Raw genomic sequence first — 20,427 nt, 5'->3', positions numbered from 1 at the left:
TTAATCCGGAAGATGACAGTTAGCCTGGGAAGGTATTTGGCACATACTCAAAGGATGTTGGCAACCAAACAACCAAAGATATGATATTTTATCATGCTTCAGCTACTATTGGGAAAACGTGCAGCATTTTTCAAACATATTGTACTTTGTATATAAATAGCATAAATACTGTAGTATAATCGTAAACCCTATGTGATACTACTGATAGTCCTAAGTCATACACTTTCAGGTTGACTCCTAGCCCCAGGTTGTGCCTTCCATGTATTACATACATTCGAGCCACAGTGGTAACTCTTCATCTCCCCAGGAAAAAAGTGCATGGTAACACTTTCTAAATCTTTAGTCGTTTGAAAACACTCACCCAAATTAAGCAGGTATTTCCCAAATCCTAATGGACCTTTTCAGCCTTGTAGATTCATATATTATCTGCTCCAATCCATGAAAAATACAGTTTTTCAATTTCTTTTCAATTAAAAGAAAGACAGCAACAGGAAATTGTGAAATTCAGTTGAGGAAAAGATTATTAATCAGTTACATTCATCTTCATAGTTATTATCTTTATGTTTTTAGGAAGCCAATATTATCACCGCTTTTATTTTTGTCCTATCTTGTCCTAAAAAGAGGCTAAAACACTGCATGTTTGACTTTGAATAAAACTTTCATTGCCATACCTGAGTGACAGACTTCCGTTCAGTACCAAACTGGATTACATTTGAATCCAACAGCCTAGAATTGTCTGTTAGGATTTTAGGATTTAGGAAATTTGTGCAGGTGTTGTGAAATGATGCAGAGTTTGGAAACAGTTGACATGTACTTCTTTTTGGGGGGTATCTGGAGCATTAGACCAGTGAATCAAATGTATGTAAGACACAAAGGCCACAAACTAGACGTAGTCAACTGAATGCCAAGCTATCAGTTACAGACGTGGACCATGTGTATATATATAAAAACACATATTTAAGCAGTGAGCATCACAACTAGTGCAGCAAGGAGCATTAAGAAAAGTGCAGACATTTGGAGCATTTGAGAAGCATCATCTAAGGCCTGTTGGTCAGTCTATTAAACATTTCACCCACATTTGGACAGCAATCAAAATCTAATAGCTACAAAGCAACTACAAACATTTTCTCAATCTAAAACTGAATTATATCTTTCCTATTACAGTACACTATTACCAACGTGTTATTGGTTATTTTTTTAAATGATTAAATCGCCTGAAAATTTTAATTGGTATTGGTATAAACCCTTTAGTCTTGAATAGTCTTGTGTCCTGCCAGTTGGTCTCTCAAATAATAGCAAAACCAAGCATAAGTTGTTTATTTAGCCAAACATGTGGGATGTGAACACTGCAACCCACTTTCAATTTATAGCCCAAGTGTTGTGTTGTGACAGTACAACTAGTCGATAAAAGCCAAGCTTGACTGTCTCCAGTACTTCACCTAGCTAGGTATCTAGGCTGGAAGTAAAGCAAACATGCTGTAGCATCAGAAACAAATTCAACAAAGAAACATACTTTGGGATTTAAAGTGCAGGATCAGGACAAGGATCAGCATTATGACTGGTCTGGGGCCACAGCTTCAGCACTAATGCTACTGCACACATAGACAGATTAACTACAGTATTTGTGTCATTATAGACATGGTGATGACTTACTTTAGATCAAAGTTAGCATTTAGTTACTGTGGGCAAAATAGAAAATGATGGAGAAAGATACAACTTTCATATAACATATGAATTAATCCTGCTAAGAGCAACATTGTATAATCGGTGTGCAGGTGGTAGAAGTACAAAAACTAATGTAAAAGTGGAGGTATTTGCCTAAAAATATTCTCCACTCAAATCCAAAAGTAAAAGTGCTCCAAGAAAACAGTGTATTTTTTAAAAAGCTGATTATAGTTATTATGGCAAAACATGTACAGTAATTAATAAAAAATAAAGGTCAAATGTCACTGTTGGCAAACGTGGCGCTGATTTTAACTACTTAGTGTTTTGTATTATTATGTGGTAAAATTACATCACATTTTTTATTAAGACCACCATGTGGTATAAATGTTGTGGCCAATTGGTTAATAAAAAAAAAAAAAACTGCTGGTCTGAATTCTAGTCCGAAATTTCATGTGCCACTGGCCACAGGAAAAGACACTGTTAGGACAAAACAGTGCTACATAGCTGTGAGGTTACTGTACTTCTGCACCAACTAAGCCATTTTTACAACCTATATTAATGTAGGCATTTTGGAACCAATACTTATTTGCTGTTAAGTTAGATGAGAAGATTAAAACAGTACAGTGGCACTGCTGACACTCTGACACAGCTGACAGCGTTAATCTGATTATTAATGTTTAGTGTTTTAGTGCCATGCAAAAAAAATGATTATTACAATTCAAATGACTATTTTATTCTCTGAATATTTCAACTTTCTTCTTAGAATTGTCTTACTTTACAATCAAATTCTGTTATTTTCATTCTCAGATTAGTCTGATCTTAGTGTCAAAATATTTCAAATGTATTCTCAGAATATTCCAATTTTTATCTCAGATTAGCAACTTTACTCTTATAATATTATGATTTCATTCACAACATTATCAATCTTTATTCTAATAAAAACAGAATATTGGGAGTTATATAAAATATTTAAAATATTCCAAATGTATTCCAAATCATTATCCATTATCTGGATATTTATTATGGCACTATGTTTTAATATGGCACTATGATGCTTTGTAACATTTTAACAAGGTAACCATGAATTAAACTGGTCTGGTTTGGAAGGTACAATTTTGAGTATCTTATATACTGTAGGTTTTCCCATGCTGCTCAAACACAGACACTAATTACAAGTATTAAACTTTGCAACACATCAGTAAATATTAGTGATTTGGTTCTGAAAAAAACATGTCTTCAGATTTCACAGTGTTCAATGACTTCAAAAGCCATTGTTAACCATGTCCAGTCTCTGTAAAAAAGTCTGCAGTTAGCGATGCACACTCTTTATCATATTGCTTCATGCAAATCGAAAAATCTTTGTTTGGCACAGTTTAAATATACACATATACTGTAAGCAGTGCGTCATGGGACATGGACATTCAACAGCTGCACAATAAAGATCAGACCATACAGACCATTATTATGTAATAAAGGAGCAAATAAACTACCAAGGACTGATGTGTCAAATTCAGATACCTGTTTTTGGGTTACTCAGATATTTTCTCACAAAAAATACTTAAAAAATATTTTACACACACACACACACACACACACACACAAGGCTCTTTTAAATGTGTCTTTGCAAGAAAGAACACACTCTTGCTCCATTTTTCTAAAACTTGGCACAATTTGAGTGTAAGAAGGAAGCACTTTAATCAAGTTGGACTTGTCCAACGTGAAGAGAAATCATCTGGGATAAACGTAATGGAAGCTGCTATTGCTGATGTCTGAGCTTGAATGGGTCTGGTCGAATCCTCTCTCGTCATGGTGCTGACACATGATGAAAGGTTTTCTAGTTAAGATCCATAGCAGTGTGGTACTTTCTCTGTTCCAGCGAGCCAGCCAAAAGCTAAAATTGGGAGGTCTCAGTGAAGGAGATCGCATCTGTCTTGTCGACAGTGAAGCCTCCATTCACATAGGATTTCTTCTCACACTCGTCGTCATCCAAAGTGGCTTCCAGAGCGAAGGGGTTGGCAACGTCCACGTCTGATGTCAGATCCATCCTCTCCAATTCTCTCTTCGATAGCTTCTGAACGATGCCCGCTCCGTAAGCATCACCAAGCACGTTGATCATCGTACGGAACCGATCCCTGAAACATACCACTCAAAGTTAATCTACAGCATCTGTCTGTTGAAGATCCGGTAATGTAGGAAAAAAATAGCCGAGACAGAGGCATAGGACAAACTTACAAGAGCCAATCCACAGCCACTATCAGAGTGACATCACTTGCAGGTAATCCTACAGCTGTTAGCACTATTACCATGGTGACCAGACCAGCATTAGGGACTCCTGCTGCTCCAATACTGGCAACTGTTGCTGTTATACTGAAGCAGAAATCCACAAATTAAAAGATGCAAAAATGGAAAACGTAGGTTAGATCAGAGACTACTGCACATTGGTCGCACTTAGTGCCAACAAGGGGGCCACAAGAAACTGCAGAGGCAACAGAGTTCAACAATTCAAAAGATTAAAAAAGTTCAGCAGTTCTTTAGTAATTCCTCTTTATCTACTATATAGGGCTTCATTCATTTATTTATTCATAAATAGTTATTCAGGAACAGTTCATTCCTCATCTTTTTGTGTACAATACTGTAAAGTGTTACCATTAATTCATAACAGGGATTTATTCCCACTGCAACTGGAATTCTACTGAAAGTCAAAACTAGTTATTTAAAAATTGTAAAATTACATTTAGACTTCAATGTACATAGACATGAATCACGTCTAATTTGACTTAAACTCTTAAGGTGTGGTCATAGTCAGATTTCCCCAGAACACCTCATTGTTTTATTCTGCTGTTCCATAACCTGCAATTCTAAACTCTGATGAACTGAACTGTACCTGATGGTCACGATCTGGCCCACATCTAGAGGGTAGTCATTGAGCTGGGCGATGAAGATGGCAGCCACCGCCTCATACAGCGCTGTGCCATCCATGTTAATGGTGGCGCCCACTGGGAGGACGAACCGGGTGATTCGCTTGTCGATGCGATTGTTCTCCTCGGCACATCGGAAAGTGACGGGCAGAGTGGCAGAGCTAGAGGACATTCACAGTGAGTTGGATTCTTTATGATTACAGTGTCCTTCTGATCTCAAATGAATTAAACAACTATTTATATGGTACAGTTAAAACAGTGAATTCATGACTAGAGTTACGGTTAAAATACAAAGAGTGCAATTTGGCTTTATGAGCAAAATTCAGACCTGGAGGAGATCATGAGTGCTGTCACCAGGGCTTGGGCCATTCCTAGTGTAAATGTATAAGGATTCTTCCTCACAATGACAAAGAAGATCAGAGGCAAACAGATGGTGGCATGGATTGCAAGACTAAAACAGATAAACATTAAACATGATTACTACATATAACAACATTAGGACCATTAGAAACACTTTCTATATCACAACATTAGACAGTTAAAAGAGAAGTTTATCTGGTGTTGATAGATAGATATTTATACATAATGTAGCCAACAACTTTGTAAACAGTTGAAGTTTGGAACCAATCTCCTGCATTTATTCATTTTTTAATTTTTATTTAGAAAAAGAAATAAAAGGTGAATAACCAAAAATGTCAGACTGTCCTAACTCCAGGAAAAAGAATTATAAATATCTCTTTATCTGACACTCCTACTAATACTTTTCGCACAGTCCCTGGTGCTAGTTAGTGAGCACACTCACTTTCATAGCCCTAATACAATTTTTAATCCAAAGTTAAAGCCAAGGTTTGCAGTAAATTCATACATTAGAACATTTTCAATACATTTTTATTAAAGTGCCCCTAAAAAGATATTTATGACAATTTGTCCTTGATGAAAATTTATTAGAAGGGATGGAATCTTTTCTACAGCTTTTGTATGCTGTGTTCAGAACATTACCAGAAACTGTGAACATTGTAAAAAAAAAAAAAAAACTAAACACCCGGAGCCTTAGGTTAACCCTGTGACCTAACCGGGGGAATTTACTGTACAGACATTAATGGTGTCCTTCAGATTTAGAAGCAGAAGCAGAGCTTTCATTACTGCACCTGCAGGTTGAGCAGTTTTAAATGTCCTTGGCCCTTATCAGTGCCCACACAGAGCTCAGCTTTTACTCTTTCACTAGGGGCAGAATCGGCCCAAATGTCAACCATAAATCCCACGGTTTGGAACGGGCGGATACGGAGTAATGGGCTAACTTACCCACTCAGCACCGTCACCATATAAAGACCCATCTTCCTAAAGATCTCCCAGTCTTCCACCTCGATGATTTTAGCAGCAATAAGGAACAGGATCCCTATTGGCATGTAGCTGAAAACACACAAGAAGCAATTATTTACGGAATGTCGGTGCATAATTGAAATGCTATGTTTAATTTTGAATAATCAATTAATACAAAAGCAACGAGTTACATAACAAATCCTTAACAAAAAAATCTAAACAAAAATAACAATTGCATTTTGATATTTTATCTAAAGTTACTCATTTGGCTTCTATAAAAGCTATATAATTTGTCATTTATAATAACTGTTGGACGATTTTAAAAGCTTTGAACACTGGATGTAAGCGTTTGTCTCTCCCTCCCAAACTCATTGTCTATTGTTGTCATGTATCTATGAAATACCCATTAGGAAAAGAGAAAGCCAGAGCACTGTCATTACACTTTTTAACCTGGCAAGCGAGCCGTCAATAATAAACAGAGCTGCGTTAACGTTTCAACTGGAGCTGTGCACCTGTAACTTGCTGATGTCTGCATGTAGTGCGACTGAATGTGGGAAACGTACCTTAGTGATGTGACATTACATGAGTAAAACAATACTGTAGCTATGTCACCCAAAAGCTACTAGGTAACTAGTCGTATCCCTACTGCATGTAAAGCCGTGATGTTACTTTCCAGCACTGGTACTGATTAGACTAAAGCAAAAAGTATCTAGAGGAGGTCAACAGCTTCTGGCTTACCCCCTTCAGGGGTCGCCCCAGCAGTACGTGTTCCACACGTTGATTCGGCATGAGGTTTGTTTTGTTTCGTTTTTATGTCGGATGCCCTTCCTGCTGCTACCCTGTCCGGGCTCGGGACCAGCGCCAAGGTTGCCCTTAATGGCTGGGTGGGGAGCTTGGAAACAGTTTTTTGTAATGGCCGCCGAAACACTTCAGTTACAAACATGTGGAAACGTAAAGGCCTGTCCGGGCTACAAGACAGCTAACTGCTATGGTCAGCACTGTAATTGGTTTTGTGTATTGTTCAGTTCTTGTTTATGAAAGTTTTAATAATCAAGTTCAGGTAGAAATTGTGTTTTCATTGTACCATGTACATCAAGGTACCCTTGACAAAAGGAAAAACTGACCCTGGTATAAACTAAAGGGTATTGCATTCATTTTCTTTTTACCAGATCTTTTTTCTTTTTGTCAGATTTAACTTTTTTACCTTAGAAAGCCCTTAGCTGTAAATCAGTCATTATATACATACCACATAATTATATGGACCAGTTTCATAGTTGCTTCATTCAGGGCATCGAAAAACTCCAGAAGAATGCGTCCTTTTTCACCCATTTTCCCAATGACGAGGCCAAAAGCGACGCAGAACACGATAAGCCCCAACACGTTGATTCCGTCGGAATATGTACCGACGATTTTATAGTCCTTAGTGATATTCTAGCAGGAGAAGAAACAAGGGGGCAATTCATTCAGTTAGCTGAGACCAGCCCAGGAAGCTGGTTTCACAACCACATTAGCTGACTCTAAAGACCCATTGATGAGCTGTTCAAATGTTTTTACGGGATCACAGCCCAATGACCCATGGCAACTTATGTCTCATTATTGGACCTTCTGATGCATCAGATCCTGGTTGCCAGGTGCAGAAACATGAAACGTAAAGTGGAGCAAATGGATCAAAAAGGACCCACTGTTTAATGTTAAGATCAAAACCCCAACAGTCATATAAATGGCTGTTGCCAACTGGTAACACTAGTGAAACAATTGCCAGCACTGAGTACTGTAGGTAAAATGAGTGAGGGTATATGCACACCTACCTCTACTACTGCCATGACAGTAACTGTAAGAGGTGGAACTGTAGTTGTGTTGGCTGAAACCTTTGGAGGCTCCAGTTCTTTGCGCTTGGTCTTGTACTAGAGGGTAATTATTCATATTTCACAACATATATAATTTACTGTATATTCACTTACAAGGTCTTTACAGTTGTAGCTTTCAACATGTAAACAGTGGAACAGGAATGAAGTGTAGATCTTTAGCAGCTTCTTACCTGCTGAAAACAGGCCTGCACCAGATTTTCTGGAAACATGTTTCTGTTAATGGGAGAAGACAGTTTAAACGATGCAGTAAAAAAATATCCTGAAAAGAGATGAGTAATAGTGCTGCTGTGGAGGAATCGTGACTGTCAGTACAATGCGTGTGTTGTTTTCAATAAAAGCATCTGCAAATAAATCATTAAAGTGAAGAATTAAAGGCCTCCGTGTGCTACAAACAAACTACTTGTCAGCTCATCAACAATCCTTGAAAGAGCTTTTCTGGCAAATTAACTTTTCATTTTCATTACTTTTTGAGTTATGTATGTTACTTTCACACCGACAACTGGTTGTGTTGACTGAATTTTTTTGACTAGATGTAAGTTAATTATAAAACGATGGACTGGGGGATAATTGCTCTACCTCCTGGTCTGTAATAGATACTTGATAGGTGCATTTAGAGTGGCTGCGATCTGTCCAACTGTGATGGATGATGTGCCAATATTACAGGGCTAATTTTACATTTCCCGGTCCAGGTTGGCTGCTTGGAAGCGAAGCCTAACTTACTTTGAAACTTCTAATTTCAAAATAAAAGCTGGGGGCAGTGGTGTGTTTTCTTGACCACCAAAAGGTGTTGACAACCAGGATGTTGCACTTGCAACATTGTCGGTCAAAGGATGATTAGGCCAGAGGCTGCCAGATCTTGTGGCTAAGGATTTAAATAGTCCACAAATACACAAATTATACAAGGATGTTTCTGAACATTGAAGTTGGTAATTTGCTGCTGTCTTCACGTACACTTGGATAATAAGCAACTATGTCTTGCCATCTTGTAAATTGCAGATCTCGCACTGTTTCCCAATAGCTGTTAGTTGCTATTGGAACTTAGTTTCTTGCCTACACCGACAAACAATTAGCACAATGTGACATGACCTAAAATTTCCTACATCCCAGATCAGTGGTTCCCATAATCTGGTCCTCAGGGACCCCCTGCCCTGCTTGTTTTCCAACTATCCCTATTCATCGAGTGCATTATCCAATGCTGATTACCTGGATCAGGTGTGTTCAGCCAATCAGAAACTAGAAGACGCCATCTTAAATAAGTGTGGGGCAAGGGAAGACAAAGTCAGTATCTCTTGTTGGAGTTGGAAACTCGAATTTCTCTTCAATCTCAGGTGCTCAGAAGCCAAAACACCTGGAGATTCACTCTGATTCTGCTCTTACCACGAAGTGCTTGCATGCCCTGCAATGGTTGTGCCGTCTCAAACCTTTTGTCATTAATAAACTTCCATAGGAAAGAGACTACCTGACAAGGTCCAAAAGAGTGTCAACCGTTGTGACGTTGGGCGTGGTCCCAGCTCGGTCAATGTGATCAGCTGTCTGAGAGACTCCGGGCTTGATCGTCATCACCAAAATAATACCTGTGATGGATGAAACCACACACTATGCTGTGATGACCTTGCACAGCAGGTTTCAATTCAGAGCAGAAAATGACAGGTTTGATTCTTACCAAAATCAACCTCGCTAACATCGTTTTAAACCTTAACTTTGACGTAGCTAAAACAGAAATGGACATTTAAATACAGTGTGACTGACTCAAACTCACCGAGTACAACTGCAATGATGGTGGTTGAGAAGTAATAAATCACAGCTCGCAGTCCGATCTTTCCTGATACCTCAGAGTCCAGGGCTGCAACACCTGTGTGCAAACAGCCCAGTGTTTAATTCCAATTTAAGGCAAAGGATCACAACGCATATGTAACTTGTTAGGAACACTCTGTCTGTAGATAGGTCTTAATTAAATTTATAGAGTTTATTTGGATATAAAGGTTTTTTTTTTAATGATTTGTGCTTAATAATGCTCACAATAAATTATGAAAATAGTTACTAAGTTACTCAATATTATTTTAGCGCTATAGTCCATATGCTAGAATCGTTTTCATAGAACCCTATAAGGCCAAACAGAATACAAACAATAAAGTAGTTTCTTTCTGTAAGATATACACATGAAAACTACAGTACAATTAGGGGTCATACATATTACTAATAGATGCTGAAGGCACGGTTCAAGGTAAAAACAGTGAATGATTAGTACAGTAAAAGTAAAACTCTTATGTATCACATACTACACATGCACAAGTTACTGCAGTCACTGCGACCAAATACTGGTAATGCATGTCAGTTGTGTACTGCAGAGCAGAATGTTTATAGGCACTCGCCGCTACGGGAAGTTAAATAATGCATTTATTGATTGTGCTCGGGTATAATGAAGAATAAGATTAATAATTCACATGAACTTAAAGTTTACCAATCTGCCATTTCTGTAGGGCTGTGGCACAGAGGTTATCGCTGCTGCCTGCAGCTAGAATGTCACTAGCCTGGCCAGGGGCTTTTGTCTGTGTATGTCTCTCTGTGTTTGTCTTTGACCTGTCCAGGGTTTATCCTGCAGTTCACCCAATGACAGCTGGGATGGGCTCCAGCAATCCCACAACCTTTTAAAGGATAAGTGGTGAAGTCAATGGATGGTTAATCTCCACCCGAACTCTATCTGCCATCAGTTAACACTGTCATCACAAACCTTGTGACTGCGACTACATGCAGTAACGGTCACATTCAAGTTACCTGTTATCATGCTTGAAATAATGAGTGGAAGGATGACAAGCTTCAACATTCGCATTAGAATCTCTCCTGGGAAGCCAAAATACTGCTTGTCAAGTTGGGAGAGGGAGGCATACTCTCTGACCACGACGCCCAAACTGATCCCTGTAAGATTGGCAAAAAGAAGTCACAAGAACAGTTTGTTTTAAAGGAGAAAAAGTTATCAACGTTCACAAAACAGAGACTATACGCTGTCAGAACCATTAATATTTTGGACAATGACACCGTTTGCAATGTTTTGGCTCTGTGCACCACCACTGTGGATTTGGAATGTTTTAATTGCAGTGTAAAGCACCATCCAGTAGGTTTTCAAGCATGTGGCTAAATGTGAGCATAGAACATACAACAGCCCTAAACGCTTCAGCACCAAACATGTCCACACACTACTTCCATCATGCTTCACAGAGGACATGGTAGCTTCAGATCATGAGCAGTTTCTATCCTTTTTACCATTTTTACCATTTACCATTTACCATCCTCCAAACTCTTCTTGTCCCATTTTCTGATACTAGTTATCGTTCTCATCTGTCAATAGCACATTGTTCTTGTCTGGGCTTTTTACTAAGACTAATCTGGACTTCCTGTTTTTGAGATGTACCAATCCTTTGATGAACCATCGATATTTACTCCGGTAAGGTCTTAAATCTTGACTTTGACATACGAACACCTACTGTCCCTCCTGGAAGGTGCTGGTCTTAGTCTGACCTACTGTTGTAAAAGTTTTTTCCCTAGTCAAAGACATCTTACATTTACATTTACATTTACATTTAGTCATTTAGCAGACGCTTTTATCCAAAGCGACTTACAAGTGAGGTACAAGGCAGCAAAAATCTAAGTCAAGGAGAAAACATCAAAGCAAAGTCCTATCAGAAAAGTGTTCACAGTTCACGAGATACAAGTGCAAGAAAGCAGAAAGGTTTTTTTGTTTTTGTTTTTTTAAAGATTTTAAGTGCATAGGAAGATGCGGAAGAGTTCAGTTTTCAGCAGTTTTTTGAATATTGGGAGAGAATCAGCTGAGCGTGCATCTTCTATCATTCACAACAGTTTTTCGTTGAGACCTTTTGATGTTCCCGAGCAGACCAATGTGTCTTTCTTTCTTTTTCTTTCGTTTTCGCCCTAGTGGTCGCTTAGTTTAATAGCAGTGACTGCAACTACAATAGAATCCAAATTGAAATGTCAGACTTGAAATTTTATCTGCTCACTTGTAAATAGGTGAATAACACACAGCTGACTGTGAATCAAATCCGTTTAATTCAATTGACAGTTCAACAGTAAATAAAAATGCCTGTACTGTACTTCCTACATGCTTCATCCAACATTTTTGTCAATAAATTAAGGCTGTTTGTTCATTTTCACATCCATAGTGGTGACAGACAGGGCCAAAGACAGGAAAACTGTACCACTGTCCAAATAATTCTGAACCTGCCTGTAGACATGGACAGACAACTGCAATGACCTTTCACTATAAGGGATATTTAAACTGCTCCCATGTCAGCTAAATACATACACTGTCATGCAATTTCCCAGCTCAGTGGTAGTTAGTCCTATAAAATTCATGAAGCACAGTGCACATGAGTGTATATTTCACACATTTAGTGATGCCGTCCAAAGCACCACCTGTATTATCCCACATAGCAGACTACAATTAAAGATGCTTGTTAAAGACTGGGATAACACAACTTTGCTTATCCATTAAAATGTGACCTGCCGTGAGACTGTGTGTCTTGGAACTGGCTCACACAACCTTTTAGCTGTTTTTCAGCAGGCTGCAGATTCTTCACAGTATCTCTCTTCTCTAGTTCAGTTCTCCATATGGAAACCTGGACCACTAACTCCTCACTTTAGACCAACACGTGTACAAATGTTGCACAAGAAAGTTATGTTTGGCTGTAGCCTTCATCCACATCCTTATAATTCATCTTACACTTTTGCCATTCAGCAAAATCCCCTGTTAATAAAATCAATTTTACTTTAATTTCTCGATAAATGAGAAATGTATTGTAATTTCTTCGTGTGTATGTCTAACCATCTATAAACCTGACTTAAAAGAACAGTTCACGACTTTAACAACTGTTATATTTGCTTTTTGTCCAAGAGAGTTGGTGTATAAACAACAGAATGAGAATCAGGCCATGCGCAGTTTCAACAGTTAAATAGTTCTGCTGTGTCTAAGCCTGCGGTGTCTCATATGCACAGGGTGTCCTTTCATGTCAGCGTGTGATGCCCAGGGTTTGACCTTTACTGATTGGTTGTAAAGACGAGTTCAGCTCAAAAACCTTTAGAAGGGAACATCTCTGCACTGCAGCCACTGCTGTTCGGCGAGTGTGTGTCACAGGAGGCATAGACAGCACTTTTCCACATTAAGATAAGCTATGGAGCACATCTCTACTAACAACTCTGTCTCCTAAAAATTACATTCCTATACAACTAAACTGCAAACGCGACATGTTTGTAGCGATCATAATGACGTAATCCTTGTGTCCTGATGCAATGCACTTTTTTGAATGAATGAAACAGTACTTTTATAAATGGAAAAAGGAGTTGCCAGGAGGTGGTTGTGGGGAGGGAGGCAGATGTACAAAGCATAGGACTGTCAAGCCAAAGTCCCATGGTCAGTTCCTGAGTCCTGTGTCTCGTTAGGTTCAGGCAAGAAAACCACTGACGTTAAGTTTAGAGAAAGATTGTGTTTAAACGTGATAAAGCAAGTTTGGTGTAGAATAGATTTTCCTGTATCACAACCGGCCCTCGATCTTGCTCTGACCGTAACCAGCTCCTGTACCTACCTAACCCCAACCGTAAACTGCTTTATTAAGGCTGTAGTCACACAAACTGGACGTTGAACCGAAGGATCACATATTACGGCAGAAAATGTAAAAAAAATTATTTTGCTGCAAGATGAGATACTGTATGATGGGAAGGGGGGCAGGTGGCTCAATGGATGAATCATTGGATTGGGATGCAGAAGGCCACAGGATCTAATTCTACCCCAACTGGTGTGGCCCCGCCCAGCCATCGAGGGCAACCTTGTGCCAGTCCTGAGCCCGGATAAAATGGGAGGGTTGCGGCAAGAAGGACATCAAGCGTAAAAAACTCAACCCAAATCAATGTGGGGAACATGTTCCCCTGTGGCAGCCCCTGAAGGGACAAGCCGAAAGCTGTTGATCTTCGAGGAGATATTTTGGTAGAGAAAAATAAGTTCTCTGGTAACATTTGATGATATCTTCTACATGTTTGCCACTCAATATTTACATTACATTTTAACATATTCTCATTATGTTCGCAGTTGTTGCAGTTTCAAGAGGGTCAAGACTCCTCAAATCAAAAGAGACAATTGAGAGATTGTGTTTGTCCTTTTGTGGCTATTTTGCGAGGGGATTCCAGTGAGGTCCCATCCCTCTCCCCTACTGCCCACAAGGACAACAAAATACCCCAAAAGTGCCCTTTCAAATTCCAATTTGTTACAAAGTGACATGAGAGCAATGTAAATTTTCATACCTTAACTGACACACATGTCCACAGTAACAACATTCATGTAATCTGGAGTGACAGTGAATTAACGCAGTTTTTAATTTTTTAATTTCAGTTTTGCCTGAAGAGACGTTTCACTATTGATCTTAATTTTTCCTTCACTTCTGTCTCTGTCATTTCCATTTCCCATTCTGTGAGGAGCTGACACTCATAACCACAGGTGAGATGCATGAATTCCATATACATCTGATTTGAGTAGTTCGGGACCAAAATAGATTTATTTGGGCCATGTGAATGTAGCCAAATGCGACATTGTGCATTCAGATGGAGGACATCCGCCTGTCTATATCTGCAGGTCTTGACTGCAGCACAGATCAGCAGACCTGAAACCTGTCGGGTCTGATCAATAACCTGTGTCCTTGTTAATTCGACAGCAGCCATTGCTGTATGATGATGGCAGTCGTTGAGACTCACAGCATGGCTTTATTACAGCAGCAGACAGCCTGCAATTTCCTCCTAGAGACGAGGTGTTTGAAACGCAACCTTGAATTGTGCTGAGGTCAAAACAACAACTCTGAGCTGGAACAAATGACCTGACAATGACCTGAAACTTTAATGCTGAGTTCTATTTCATGCAACAACAACAAAAAAAAAAAGGCCAAGAAGCAGCAGAAATGTTCTTTATGAAGTAATGAAATACGCCTTTCCATAAATTGATTTACAATTGAAAAGCAAACTGGGAGAGGCTTGTAGGAAAGGTCATCCAGGTAAAAGGACAACAAGGGACAGCAGACTTTACTGCTGCTGTTTATAACTACAACCTCTGCCCTGCAGGACATGGAGACAGTCCTGGAGACAGTGCCAAATACCAGCTATTCTCCACACTCCAGCGTTATAAACGAATTTTCTCTGTAATAAAAAAGGTATAAGGCAGCAATTAGGACTTTCAGCCGTGTGTTGAACCCCTCGCATCTAAAAACCTTGCTGCTTAGACAGATTCTTAATAGAAAGAGTGATCAGCTGCACCTGCACTGTCTGAAATAACAATGCATTAAATCTCTTTGTCTGGGCAACTGTATCAACCAACCATTATATGCACATTCAACAGAGCACCTGCAGGTTTTAGAAAAGCTTCAACCAAATTCACATGAAAGTCATTTCTAACAGATTTTTATTGTCTAAAATAAATCCAGGGAATTTTGTTTTGCAAATGTTCCCTCGGCCTCCACAGCTGAGTGGGTAGACTGTGTAGATGTTTGACTGATAGCGGATTCTGCAGAGGCACAGAGACAATGCGTAAATGAACTTCAGCCGCTGAGCTGCAAACTCTGGCTTACTGTGGTCAGTGTCTCGTAGAAGAAATACTGAAGAACAACGGTGACGTTGTCCTCATTTTATCTGTATGCCACGACAATGAATATGAAATGAAACAATTACAATGTGCTAAAAGTGCGAACTGTCCGCTCTGATAAGTCTCTCGCCTGACATGACTCTAACTAATGGCTAACTAAAAGGAACCCTAAACACGAAAGAACACCAAAGGTAAAACAAGCAGGAAGTGAAGACAGCTGCATTGAAGAACTGGCAGAGCCTCCCCATGGAAGACAGGCCTACATTTGGAGATGGCTCTGGGTTCCAGAACTCAGGTAGCCACTGACTATAACGGATTTGCATCCAAGCAATAAAAATGGTCACTAGTTTATCAGTTTGTCCAAATATTTGATTAATCTTGATTATGATTAAAAATGGCAGTAATTCCTACATGGTTCATAGGATTTTTTATAACAAAACCCTCGCACCTGTCACCTCTACACGTTGCACCTCAAGCATATCTCGTTTCATTTCAGATCGACTAGTCTTTACTGAGGAACAAAGAAGGAGTGACCTGATGATTTCAACAGTAATTCCTTCATAACGGAATAACTCGGAAATAAGTACCATATCCGCTGTGGCGACCCTGAACTCACAGGATAAGCCGAAGGGACAACAACAACATCGCATATTGACGGTTTACTAGAAAACAGACTGGAAGGTCATATATTAACAAATGTCTGAGAGTTCAGGTGATGTTATCTGAAGCTGAGTCATGGCAGCTTCTCGTCTTTCTTGTTGCCAAGATAGAAATCCAGAGTGGATTTAGGGTTAATCAGGAATACTTATGAACTAATCATTGACCATCCATCTATCTATTATCTTAACTGACTATCCCAGTTGTCATTACACCTTAGACAGGTCACCAGACAACCATTCACAGCTGCGGGTAATTCAGAGTTGCCATTTAACCTAACATTCATACCTTTGGACCTTCTTACTTAGAAGTGACAGCACTAAGCCCCCCCCACTATGCTGCTCCCTAATCATAACACACTCATTTAAAAACATAGTATCTTCCAGTCTGTTCTCTAGTAACTTATTATATACTGTACTTAGTCCTCACTGTACTCAATTCACAGTTATTCAGGAACTTCTACTAAACTATCACGAAGAAACACGGTTTTTGGCTCAGTATTTTAAAGTGTTACCATACGTATCAGCAAATTTATGTTTTTAGGCTGTTTACTGTAACATACTGCTACGGTCAACTATGTAGCCTTCCTAAAAATTTGAGCAGTTTTTTATTGATGTTTGTTTGGCAGCTTGGCTCAGACAATCAATTTACAACAAGTGACTATGTTTGTCATATGGGACGTCGATGTTTGCTGGAAAGCTGAAGTAGGCTGCAGTACAAATTCTGCTGCTTACTGTGACACTGATACTGCTGAGTTATGTTAAAAAAGTTCATAACGAAGTGATTGCCGTATTCATTGTGTTGGGATTATTCTCTCAGAGTATGTGACACAACACAATCGAAGGCATTTTAACCATCTTCATGCTCTTGCGTTTAAGCTGCATCCCCAGATAGCTGGTGCTGCACAGTTTATATTCCGAGCTGCTGGGACTCCTCATATTGACCCAGCATCAGCTGTCACTTCAGTCTGGTCACGTTTAACTAAGACATGTCCAGACGCTGGGGGAGGAAAACTGGTCTAGGACATAGCCCGGACAGAGGCTATCACTCTCCTGTAACCCCCATCCTCACTGCCCCCCATCTCTCTTTTATGAAATAAAATTAAAAATCACTGTGCATGTGCTCCTTAACACGCGTTTAATATTTAACGTGTTGCTGTTTAGTCAAGCAGTGGGGAGATGGTGCAAAAGAGATGATTTATAACAAAACAGAGCGCAGAGAAAGCAAGACTGAATGCTAAAATGAAGAGAGAAGGATAAAGCAATGGAACAGCAATGAGGACATATAAAAACTGCATCCCCGACCGTGAAAGTATCTCATTCCCTTAGCATACATGAACAGACATTAAGGGGTTTTCACATACCGAGCACTACTGATATAACCGTGGCAATGAGAAGCCAGTTCCTCTTCAGCAAGCCTTTGAAATTAACGCCTCGCCGCTCTTTGTTGCCCATCATGTCCATCCTGCTGCTTTTCCTCCCAAAAAGGCTTAAAACAACAATGGCTCCTGTGGAGACACAAAAGGCTTCTGTGGGTGCGATGTTAGATGCAGACAAGGCAGAGAAGGATGCAGGAACTGGTGTGTTGCTACCACAGACGGTGCAGCCCTCTGCTGATACCAAGCAATGGTGTGAGGGAGGGAGAAGGAGAGAGAGAGAGGAAAGAAAAGGAGGTAGGGAGGGGGAGACGGTTGCCTTCTCCCTCCACCTCCCTTCCCCCATACAAGGTGTCTCTGGCGTTTTCTGCTTTTTAAGAGCGACACCAGCCTGTGTTGCTGGGAAAGCAACTAGGAATCAAAGAAGGAAATCTGAACTAAATTTTGTTGTCATCAATTCAGGATTTTTCCAAAATGGTTCTCAAACTCTTTTAAATTTAAACATTCTTTTTCCTGTATCTTGTCTTTAATTCCACAAAAAGCATCACATGTTTTGCATTTGTTTCTTTCTTTATCTTGTAAGCAGAGACTGCAGCTGATGCATGAAAAGTAACAGCTTTTTTATTTGACTGCTGTAAAACTCCAGCATGGTTTGTTAATGTCTGACTTTTGAGACTATACTCCTACATGCACAGATGAGGCACAAATATCAGGGGTGTATCGGTGGTACTTTCCCTGTTTTTATTACCTCTACGGTCACACTAGTAGTTATACTGTAACTATCAAGTTAATATGGTCATCTAGAACGATTCTTAATATTCATAACTCAAGTGTATCTTTCAATCTGAGATGCTATGCTACAGCCCTTTTAGGGAATGTTCATGATGAGTAGCACTCAACTTTTGCATTGTGTCTGGGCTTTCTTCAGCTGCAAGCGCATTCACTGTCGGTCAAGGTTCTCAGTCATCCAGGTTTGGTTATCCGAAGACTGAGTCATGTCAACTAGAAACTTTTCACTGCCTATTCAAGCAGACTGAAGAAGCTGCTTGGATAAGTAGCGGAACGTTTCTTCTTCTTCTTTTCCTTTGGTCTGTTCCCTTTCAGGAGTTTCCACAGCGAATCATGTGCCTCCATCTAACTCTGTCCTCTGCATCCTCTTCTCTTACACCAACTAACATCATTGTTTGGCTCATCAGCTTTATTCCTCTGTAGTTGCCACAGCTCTGCTCATCTCCCTTGATCTTAAAAATGGGCACCAGTACACTTGTCCTCCAGTCCTCAGCATCCTCTCACTCTCCAAGATCTTATTAAACAAACTAGTCAGAAACTCTACTGCCACCTCTCCTAGACACTTCCATACATCCACAGGTTTGTCATCAGGACCAACTGCCTTTCCACTCTTCATCCTCTTCAACGTCCTCCTCACTTCACTCTTTCTAATCTTTGCTACTTCCTGCTCCACACCAGTCACCTCTTCTACTCACGTTCCCTTTCATTTTCCTCATTCATCAACTCTTCAAAGTTCTATTTCCATCTTCCCATCACACTCCTGGCACCTGTCAATACATTTCCATCCTTATCTTTAATCACAGTAACCTGCTGCACATCCTTCCCATCTCTCTCTCTTTGTCTCACCAACCTGTATAAATCCATCTCTCCCTCTTTAGTGTCCAACCTAACATACAAGTCCTCATATGGTCTTTGTTTGGCCTTTGCCACCTCTACCTTCACCTTACGCTGCATCTCCCTGTACTCCTGTCTACTCTCTTCAGTCCAGTCTCCCTGATCACATTAGCAGTAGTGTTGGTCCAGACATCTGGAAGCACCTCCTGACCACCCAGAGCCTGTCTCAGTTCCTTCCTGAAAACTACACAACATTCTTCCTTTTTCAGCTTCCACCACTTCATCCTCTGCTCTGCCTTTGTCCTCTTTATCTTCCTCACCACCAGAGTCACTTTACACATCACCATTTCTGTCCTGAAGGGCAAAGCTGCCCATCACAATCCCATCACCTCTTTCTAACCAAGAAAAAAAGTCTAGTTTACATGACTCAATCTTTGGATAAGAGCACTCACCTCTTGTATGTTCTCTGGATTCTTTTCCCATTTCTTGACTGACTGTGTGTCAGGTCCAAAAATCTTTGTTTCGCAGAAAGGCGTTCCTGTTCTGAACCCTAGATGGACAGTCTGCAGAATTAAGTTGAGAATTTACGCAATGCCACTGTGAGACTGTTGAGGTCTGCTGAATCACTGACACTATTAGCTACAAATGTGCAAAACCTTGATGTCTCATTGCTAATATATTTTAGCACTGCTGTGCTATCAGTCCATATATATTGAGTCCTCCAGTGGTAGCTGCATTCTGTCCACCAAAGTTTTCTGGCTTTAAACATCTGTCAATTCCAAAGTCACTTAATTGCTGTAGACTTTGTACCCAATGGAAAAACCTTTTAGCAAGATGTTCAAGCATAGTCTCATCCCATCTCAATCTCATCCTGCAAAGCTCTTGCATTAGTTTCCTAAAAGATAAATTCACGGGTGCAAGTATCCCCAGTGGATGATACACTGAGCTTAGCATGGGTAGGATTGCTTTTCGGGTGGGGGGCTTGCTTTAGATGACAATTATGAACCTGAATTCATCTAACTGGATGCACCATTGCACGTCCAATACCTTTTCCATTGGAAGTGCATTTTGATCCAAATCTAAGTCTTTTATTTCTATCTTCTGTAATGGCTGCTAACATTATTTGATTGTTACAAATCCATTTATTTAACCTGAAGCCCTCTATCTGACATATAGCCTTTAGACTATGGTGGCGAGACTCAGCCTTTTCAACAGACTCAACTGATTTTAGGCAGTCATCAAACTTAAAACTTTTCCAACGCCGTATTTAGTGTGCAAGTATCAAACAGATGTGTGTTGTCCATTTAAGGTGAAATTTGTTTTAAAGGGACAACTAATTCACTATAAAGAAAATATATATTGAAATACTTT

The 20,427-nt window shown here is 39.8% G+C and overlaps 1 protein-coding gene across 1 annotated transcript; it reads right to left on the bottom strand.

The window, feature by feature from the left end:
* Nucleotides 1-1,434: 1,434 nt before the first annotated feature.
* slc1a1 (solute carrier family 1 member 1) lies at nt 1,435-17,696 on the bottom strand. Its single transcript, XM_067524969.1, has 12 exons — nt 17,422-17,696; nt 10,547-10,687; nt 9,531-9,623; nt 9,231-9,345; nt 7,942-7,984; nt 7,712-7,807; nt 7,150-7,334; nt 5,886-5,993; nt 4,912-5,034; nt 4,550-4,744; nt 3,898-4,032; nt 1,435-3,797 (listed from the first exon to the last, which is right to left on the bottom strand). Exons 1-12 carry the CDS (start codon nt 17,519-17,521, stop codon nt 3,557-3,559), a joined length of 1,575 nt encoding a protein of 524 aa, XP_067381070.1. The 5' UTR covers nt 17,522-17,696; the 3' UTR covers nt 1,435-3,556.
* Between the last annotated feature and the right edge of the window lie 2,731 nt (nt 17,697-20,427).

The sequence above is a fragment of the Channa argus genome, chromosome 12 (genome assembly GCF_033026475.1).
Source record: "Channa argus isolate prfri chromosome 12, Channa argus male v1.0, whole genome shotgun sequence".
Taxonomy (NCBI): domain Eukaryota; kingdom Metazoa; phylum Chordata; class Actinopteri; order Anabantiformes; family Channidae; genus Channa; species Channa argus.
Note: the sequence above shows the minus strand (reverse complement) of the source record. Positions and strands in the feature narration are given on the sequence as shown.